General features: G+C 38.8%; 1 protein-coding gene across 1 annotated transcript; it reads right to left on the reverse strand.

Annotated features, from left to right (window-relative positions):
- Positions 1-4,498: 4,498 nt before the first annotated feature.
- Positions 4,499-9,322, reverse strand: nmt1b (N-myristoyltransferase 1b). Its single transcript, XM_048179505.1, has 12 exons — positions 9,068-9,322; positions 8,881-8,989; positions 8,637-8,781; positions 8,447-8,565; positions 6,626-6,717; positions 6,418-6,534; positions 6,169-6,339; positions 5,961-6,069; positions 5,295-5,465; positions 5,033-5,200; positions 4,715-4,852; positions 4,499-4,620 (listed from the first exon to the last, which is right to left on the reverse strand). The coding sequence occupies exons 1-12, from the start codon at positions 9,103-9,105 to the stop codon at positions 4,600-4,602; spliced, it is 1,398 nt and encodes a 465-aa protein (XP_048035462.1). The 5' UTR covers positions 9,106-9,322; the 3' UTR covers positions 4,499-4,599.
- Positions 9,323-9,547: the final 225 nt, after the last annotated feature.

The following is a 9,547-nucleotide window of genomic DNA, read 5'->3' on the forward strand; positions in this document are numbered from 1 at the left end:
GTGCAAATCTTACAGTATTCCTCAAATTATATCCTTCATATACAGTGGTAATTGTTTGAAGATCCTTCACACGACATCAACACCACCGTGCAGCTGTGGTTATACAGTGAGATATTATCATTGGACCTACTCAAACAGGACAATGGACCGTTCGACCACCGAATCCAGCAGTGTCTTCCATAATATCTAAGTTAAGCGTGCATCGATCGTCGTTCTCGCTAAAATATTTTGTATAACATCTGCAATGTAGTTTAAAGAGGAATTATTGTGCTCCTAGCGCTCCTCGCTGTCATTAAAGCAGTGTGTCACAGGAAAAGTGATAGAAAGTAGCACATCTACTATCTGAATTCATATCACGTTTGTTTAACTTCTCTGTAATGACTGCGTAATGTAATTTCAGTGCTTATCGCCATTAGTGAAAGTGTAATATTAATGTAAATGTGTATCAAAATGAAAACATGAGTTTCCATGCGAGTTTAAATCATTCTGTTATTTATTTAAACTGTTATTGTGAACATGCACTGTACTTATGATTATGACTCATAATAAGGATTTAAAGTGGTTTTCCTTCATCTGCCGTCAGTCCCTCAGCTCACTATCTGTGTCGCCAACTCCCTTTGTCTCCAGAATGTGCGTACCCACGGCTCAAAGTTTGCTTAAAGGTGCGCAAATTCTCCCGTCAAGTTTGTTTTTTATAGATCACAACCTTTGCGTGGGAACTGGCGTACGCATAGTCTGGGTAAACCCAGCCTGATCTGCCGGCGATTTGATTTCGCTCAGCAACTCAGTCTGGAAACCCGTGCATTCATTTCTGCTGCGCTGTTACACTTTTGCGGGAACCAATCACAGACTGGCTTATCCACCTTGCTCGCTATTGGCGGGTATAACATGATGACGATAGAGAAGCGACGGCAAGCAGCTTTCAAACTCTATCTGATCTACCCGTCTCTTGCACGACCGTCACTCCAAAATAACAATGCGCAATCACAACACTCAGAGTGTTTGGTATGGTAATGGATATGACAATGTAGATATTTTTGGTCTTGGCGGAATAGATCTGCTACGCTGCTGCTGCTTAATTGCTGCTGCTGCTGTTGATTATTGCTGCTGCTGCTGCAGAGCAAGTATGGGACTTGCTACTGCCAATACATACATGACCCGCTACTGTGAGCAAGTAAGACATGCTGCTGCTGTACAATATAGCGTACATGAATAACCGTAGCAGATCTATACAGGTGGAGCTGGGGAAGGTGGAGGGTTTCTGAAGCACGCTGCGCTACAAAGCAATGCTAACTCATGTATTTAAAGATTAAGCACACAGCTCATTGGCTATTAAAACAGCAGGAACCAATCATCTGTGACCTGTACTTAGTATGTAAATAAGATGAAAACATTGTTTGCATTTTAATCATGATATATTCACATTGCAAGATCACTCATTAGCCGACACAAACTCATCTCACTCAATAGCAACAGGTAACTTTAGCCCTGCACACGGCACGCACCGCAACGTCTGCTGCGTTCCATGTTATCTTGTTGATATCCGCTCCATTGCTATCTGAATTGTTATCCATACTGCTGCTGCTGTACAAAATACTTGCTGTAGCTTCGTTAGAATGTGATACAAAGCGAAACCTGTTTCCGTTTAAGTTCAGCAAGCTTGTCTCTGTATCACTATACACATGCATATGCGCTAGCTGCTAAAATGCTTAGTAATTCTCTCTAAGCATTAAACAGACTGTTGATATGACATATAATTGGTAAAGCAGACTACACAAAATGCAGTGATATAGTGTAAAACCCATGTACTTATCTTAGATGATTCTGAAGCACGCTGCGCTACTAAGCAATGCTAACTCATGTATTTAAAGATTAAGCACGCAGCTCATTGGCTATTAAAACAGCAGGAACCAATCATCTGTGACCTATAGATATTGATGTGATAATTAGCAGGTGTGTTAAAGGACCTATTAGCCTGCGCCATCTAGAGTTTCATGCCAGAACTTTGTATTGACGCCGATTGTGTTAAGCATTTACCTTATCTGAGAGAAATGTAGCAGAGCGTTGATCCGACAGTCTCTTCATAGGAAGATTACAAACAGCGATTAATGACACACAATGATTCTCTGCTGTTATTTTGGTGGTTTGCTTCACGATGTGAGTACAGGACTCTTTTACTTCAATGCCCCTTGATGGTAGACAATATTTTTATTATTTGCTCTATATGTTTCGTCTCCCTGCTTGAATCTCGTGCCGCCTGAGCTGACTGGAATTTTTTTGGGTTGTCATGACAATGACATAGTTTAGGGCGGCTATATTCCGCGTTCATTTACACTGAACCAGAACAGTATCAGAGTCACCTTTTAAACTCTCGATGATGCTGAATGACTTCTTTAGTTAGCAAACAAATTGCTCGAGTGGGTGTAAATACCGATCACTTTCATGTTTTTTTGCACAACCTGCAAAAATTGCTCGATGCCATTGCTTCTTCTGCAAACCGCGGATCAATGCTACAAACCAATACAAACTAACTCTGCGTCTCAATCAGCTCCTTAGTTCCCTAGGTCGTGAATCAGTATATCATGCAAGTGAATGTGGCTGATTCCCTGATCAGTGCCCTGACTACTGAACTAGGGAGCTGATTGAGACACACGGTAAACCTGTCTGGAGTTTTCGCATCGCTCTGCAAAGTACGTCACCCGGATCGTTGATCTGATTGGTTGAAGGACTATCCAATTGCGTGACTAATGCTTCTTGATCACGCCTCTTGTGCAGTAGGAAATATATAGCAAACTCCCCAGACCAATGTTCAATTTTAAATTGAACATTGGTCTGGTCTCAACTGAGGTTCAATTTCTCAACTGAGGTTCAATTTTAAATTGAACCTCAGTTGTCTGGTCTCGTCGCTACTACCCAACACTAGCCTGCCTTTTCTACCTGTCATACCTACTGGTGGATACTTAACTGTGTGCTTCCATCTCTAACTGTCCAGTCCTCTATCTTCCTCAGTCTTCAGTGATCATCTTCTTTTCAGGCCAGCCAGCCTTCCAGTCACCGGTTATCTCCACCTGCAAACATATAAGAACAATCATGATTCATGACCCTAATATCATCTCAACTATCAACTTTGTTACTTACCTTTTTACATTCTGTGTGTCTCAATAAACTCTATTTGATTCACCTTTGTCTGCATCCTTCTGTTCTGTGACAGAAGATCAGACCAACAACAACTAACACTACAACTATAACTATGAGCCTGCTTCTCCACCCTATTGATTGTTCACCCTCAATCAAGATGGCCATCCCATTGAGGAATACGCTGGGGACTTCATGGAGCTGGCATCCAGGGTATACGCAGAAGATACGGTGCTTATTACCATTTTTCATAGAGGTTTGGATGAACATTTTTATTAAAAGATACCATGGGATATGAAAAGGTGCACTTTGGAGCAATATATCCTATATGCACTCTTGCTCAGTCGATCTGTCTCCAAAATGTCACATCCTCTCATCATCTCCGCTTCTGCCCCAGAGTTCAGTCACAAGCCCGTTCCAGACCCAGACCACAGCCCAGTGTCTGTTATTCCAGTCCCTGCGTTCAGTTCAGTCCCTACGAGACTTTGCACATGTGAAAATACCCCTCCTTTAAATAGCTTGTCGCAAAGTATCAATCTCTTCTAATTGGTCAACAGCATAAAAAACAAACAAACAAAAAAACAATTGGCAATCAGATTCCATTCTGCAACAACATATTTCAGGCTAATAGTGATACTTCAATGAATGGCCAATTTCAGGTGTATTTTTTTTTTTTTCAAGATTCAATGACTATATTTTTTCCCACACAGTATTTATTTTATTTTAAACCATTTCAACTGAGGTATTTAAAATAAAATTATAAAATACATTTCATGTATTTATGCACATCTCTGCTTACATGTTTCAAATGATAAGCCATATTTGAGGTCGATGATGATAGGCAAACGTTTGGATTTCCTGCCCAACATACTGTAATTACCCACTGGACCCACTGTTAACGATCTGTCCTACACAGACTGGGTTACTTCATTTCCTGTGGATCCCCCCCTTTCCCAGGAAGTCTTGAACAAAGCATAAGCCTCTTCTTGTCTCACTAACATTTAGTCGATTAATAGGGGGCAGCCCTAGTCTTTTCACATTGTATTGTAGTAAAATACTTTGTGCTAGACTGTTTCTTTGTAATAAGGAAAAAAATATTTACTAAATCAGCATTCAAAAAAAAGTTCTCTTTAGTGTCCTAAGTAATTATTTTTAAAATACAGAATCCTAAATAAAATAAATCTTTTTTTCTGAGTTTATATTGCTTTAAATGAGCAGAAAACTATAGTACTGACATCTGTTTTGTGTTTTGTTCAAGCTGCCAGAATTGGGTTTCTAAGACCTAAAAATGTATGTGTAACATATGAAAACATAACGTAGAACTGTTAATATCAAAAAGAAAAAAAGAAAAAACATGTGCAAATTTCAAATTGAGAAATAAGGATTTATTTAATATCAAAGAAAAGGGTGCTATATGACTTTCGTGCTTATCTTTTCACTGCACATTTGTGGTGCAAAATGCCATTACTTCAGCACAACGCCCACCTGAAACATAGAATACACAGTATTAGTTTATTAAATCTATCACTTTTCAAACCTTAAAAAAAGTTGTTTAAACTATCACACACTGTTAGATCACCTTGTCTGAGGATATTTCAGGGCATCTCCAGTTGTAGAAGTAATACTGCTTGTGTACATCTCCCATTCTGAATTTAAGTGGCTCCAAAAAAGCTTTATTATCCATTACATCCATTGCAGAGAACACATCAAACCCCTTCTGAACAGACAAATAGAGAGCACAAGAAGTCATGAGATCAGAACAAACAATACATTTAAAATAAGCATAATGAGTCTACAGGTCAGGGTAGTTTGGATGTGACCGATGGGTAGTAAATATCTTCATATGGAGGCAAAATTGATAGTCAGCTGTATTGTGTTGATATGTCCTTTGACTTACTGCTTTACAGATGATAAGGGTGTCCTCCATTAGCTGCAGCAGCGGAGTGGCCTTGCTGATGCAGTAGAGACCACAGGCTGCCTTCAGGCCTTTATGCACAGGGTGGTTCAGAGCCGTAGAGGGAAGTGTGTAGAAACTCACCATGTCAGTTACTGTACCGACCATGCTCTGCATACAGACATATGAGCATACAGATATTACTGCAGTACATGACAGCTAGATGTCTGAATGAGAGTTGAAAGGTCCTTTTCATCATACTGACCTCCACAACATATGTGTCAATCACACCATCTTGAGGCAGAAGCCAGTGCTTAACATCCTCCAGGGTCAGAACAGGAGAGAGATGAAAAGCCTTTAGATGTTCTCTCAGAAGAGCCTGAACCACTAGCACATCCTGCACAGTCATGGGTCGAAGGCCAGCAGTTTTTGTCATCTGTTGTTATAGATAAAGTATGAGAGAGATTATTAGTGTTGTTAAAGGATGTTCAAACTTTCTCTCAAGTCTCCAAATGGACTCCAAACAGAGGCAATGTCACTATATTTATTTATTTATTTTTTATTTAAAAAAAAAAAGAACCAATATGAACTTGAAATAAAACAAACCTGTAAAAATATTGTTGTGGATGATGGGGGGACTTGAAGTCAAAAGGGTTGCAACCCACTGCTCTAAACTAGCTACAAAACTTTTTTTTTCCAGTCAGTATGGGATTACTATGATTCTTTGAAAGATATTGATACTTCTATTCTTGTTAATCATTGTTTGCCTTATAAAGAGAAATTAATTTAAAATCATGCCATAACATTGTAAAACAATTAACTAATTTACAAAGCACATCAATACTCATTGAGATAATAAATCAATACTCAATGACACTCAGAATTGAAACTTTTTGCAGGAAAAATTAGGGACTCAGGAGGGCAGTCTGACCTCAGGAAGCCGATTTAGCTTGAGGGCACGCTGCAGGGTCATGTTACGAGTGAGAGAGGAGAAATTCAGCTCAATCAGTTTGCGTGGGTTCAGCCATCTGTGCCAGTACCTTTTAACAACCATAAAGAATAATGGAATTTAGTTTGAAACAATACCACAAATAAACAGTAGTGGTGGTCTGGGAGACTAAGAGAAATATCCATCATACCTGCAGGTTGCAATAGGCTTTGGTAGGACCGCACTGGTGCCGTAGACTGCTTGAGATATACCCTGCTGATGGACACGTCTGGTGATCTCCTTGATTAGGACTGGTGCCATTCTTTTTGAGCGAAGTTTTTTGTGCACGCACAGGAAGTTCACTTCCACCATCTTTAGCTCTCTGTGGAACATCTTTGTCATTTACATCGACTGAAATTATTTAAATAATTTTAACCAGATGAGAAAATTCTGCACTTACGTGTCAAATACTTTAATAGTAGCAGGAATGGCACTTATGAATCCCACTAGTTTTTGACTGGAGTTTACTCTGACTCCACAGTGCCACTGTGATTGCCCTCCAGGGGGGCAAAGAGCCCTGCATTAAGTGTAAAAATATAAAGATAAATGACAAGATCAGTTTTTTGTGATCATACTGATGTAACTATATATCAAGAAATCAAACAAACCAGATCAAGAACTGTGGAGAGTAGTGCAGGCGAAGTGTGTTGTCATCCTCCTCCATGTAGTTTTCATTCAGCAAGACACAAAGTTCTCTCAGCTACAATTACATAGAGAAAGTTAAGAAAGTTAAGCTAGTTACAGGGTTGAAGATAAAAATAATTGTTTTTCTTTTACTGCAGTATGTAGTTCCCAACTGGTGAGCAGAGATGCAAAAATGGGTCATAGAGCATTATCTGGTTGGAGTGAGTCTCTTAAAGGGTTAGTTCACCCCAAAATGAAAATTCTGTCATTTATTACTTACCCTCATGCCGTTCCACACCCGTAAGACCTTTGTTAATCTTCGGAACGCAAATTAGATATTTTAGTTGAAATCCGATGGGTCTGTGAGGCCTTCATAGGGAGCAATGACACTTCCTCTCTCAAGATCCATAAAGGTACTAAAAACATATTTAAATCGGTTCATGCGAGTACAGTGGTTCAATATTAATATTATAAAGCGACGAGAATATTTTTGGAGCGCCAAAAAAACAAAATAACGACTTATTTAATGATGGCTGATTTCAAAACACTGTTTCATGAAGCATCGGAGCACAAATTAATCAGTGTGTCGAATCATGATTCAGATCGCGTGTCAAACTGCCAACGGCTGAAATCATATGACTTTGGTGCTCCGAACAGCAGATTCGATACACTGATTCACTGTGCTCCGAAGCTTCCTGAAGCATTGTTTTGAAATCTGCCATCACTAAATAAGTCGTTATTTTGGAGCTCCAAAAATATTCTCGTCGCTTTATAGTATTAATATTTATTGAACCACTGTACTCACATGAACCGATTTAAATATGTTTTTAGTACCTTTATGGATCTTGAGAGAGGAAGTGTCATTGCTTCCTATGGAGGCCTCACGGAGCCATCGGATTTCAACTAAAATATCTTAATTTGCGTTCCGAAGATTAACAAAGGTCTTACGGGTGTGGAATGGCATGAGGGTAAGTAATAAATGACAGAATTTTCATTTTTGGGTGAACTAACCCTTTAAGTTAACAAATCACTTAATTGGTGAAGTCTGAAGCAGACGTAAAATGATCATCACCGCTTGTGTGTGTTGAATTGTAGTAATTCATAATAATGTAAGCCTCAGCAGCAATCTATTTAAGCTCTATCCTATTTGTTTGACAGGGTCATCAGATAGTTTTCTCTTAAAACAGGTATTTTGAGCAAGAGGGTGGAGTAAAAGAACAAAAACAAGTTTTCTTAATTGTATTGAATGTGCACTTACAATGTACTTAAAATCTTGAGTACTTAAAAAAAAAAAAAAAAAAAAAAAAAAAACTGTATTTGCAGAATAAATGGCCACTTAAGTGTGCTTATAGACCTACACTTTCATGTTTCTTAAAACACTTAATTACACTTTTAAAAAGTCGAATTAAAAAAAGTAAAGTTAAAAGTTTTACCTTACAGTACCATAAATACTTGTCAGTACATTCAATATACTGTCACCATATGCATATTCTTTTAAAGTATATTACTTCTGTAATAATTACAGATGTTAATTAATTAATTAATAGTAATAATTAGCAAGTATACTCCTTTATGACAAGGGTAGTCTTTATCATTTATTTACTTTTGATACTTTAAGATGTTTTTTTTCACTACATTAGAAAATTAAAAGGAGTACTTTTACTAGAGTAATATTTCATCAAGGCATTTATATTTTAGCTAATGTGTGTATTTTGTCCATCCCTGGATTTCAAGGACATTTTTGTTCACTTCTGTTCAATAAATAATTTTGGGACTGCGTTGGTTCAAAAAGTCCTCTCTCTCACCTGCTCCTGGTTGCCCAGGTCGAGTGTGTCCCAAATGAATTCCTGTGGCAGTGAATATGACTCTTCTCGAACATTGGGCATCTCTGACTTAATCGGTCCGTGTGATGTCACTTCCTCATCTAAAAGAGAATGCCATTTATAGAGATGCACAAAGTTTATGTTATTTCTAGCTACACACTGTGCATCATACCTATCTTAGGAACTGGCTGGGTATCCCAAAAGCGGTATGTGTGCTTACGAGCCTCCTGTAGATTTTTTGGAGGCCCCTGAACAAAAGAAAACAGGTGCAGGGCTTTTTGAATCTCCTGTTGCTTCTCCTCAGGAAGAGAGTCCAGCTGGGAACAAATTCAACTGATAAGAAACAGGTAAATATACTCACACCTCATAAAATAGGTACACACAGACAGACATACATACAGTAAATTATTAGTTACCATTTCAAAAGGATCCCGTGGCCCCTCTTTAGCCCATGTTTGGTCCCTGTGTTTCTTTGTCTTTTTCTTCTTGCCTTCAGCTCCCCTGTCTTCCTCTAAGCTCTTTTCACTGTATAAAAGCAGTACAATTTAAAATAAAATAGAAATAAAAAAAAAAAGAAACAATTACAATGAATAGTGCACTTACGGGTTTTTCTGCTTGGCCATGAAAGTGTTCTCAGGCATTGGTGCAGCCAGCGATGTGTAGTTGTGGGTGTTTGTGCTATATGAGCTTATCTTAATGTGCTGTGAGGGCAAGAGGGAGACGCCTAGCCTCCATTGTGAGTATCTACCAATCAGCTGCCCTCCACACCCACACACAATGATCACTTATCTTAGCGTAGCACTTCAGGCTTGCTTTCAGAGCCACTAATAGAACAGTTTACCCCTAATTTAGGCAGTCTAATAGTTTAAAGTGCTAAAATACCTATAAAAGTGTTTTTCAAACTAGAAATAGTCACTGGGAAAATCCATGTTCCCTTTCAAGGCTCGTACGCGCTGCGTAGTCGCTATGGGAACGCCTCTGCGTGATGTCGTCATGAAGCACGTATGAAATCTGTCCAATCAGATGACGGAACGTCATAGGCGGGTGACGTCATTGACCAGGAACTATAAAGGTAGCCCAAAC

Source organism: Megalobrama amblycephala, unplaced genomic scaffold, assembly GCF_018812025.1.
Source record: "Megalobrama amblycephala isolate DHTTF-2021 unplaced genomic scaffold, ASM1881202v1 scaffold201, whole genome shotgun sequence".
In the NCBI taxonomy this organism is placed as follows: domain Eukaryota; kingdom Metazoa; phylum Chordata; class Actinopteri; order Cypriniformes; family Xenocyprididae; genus Megalobrama; species Megalobrama amblycephala.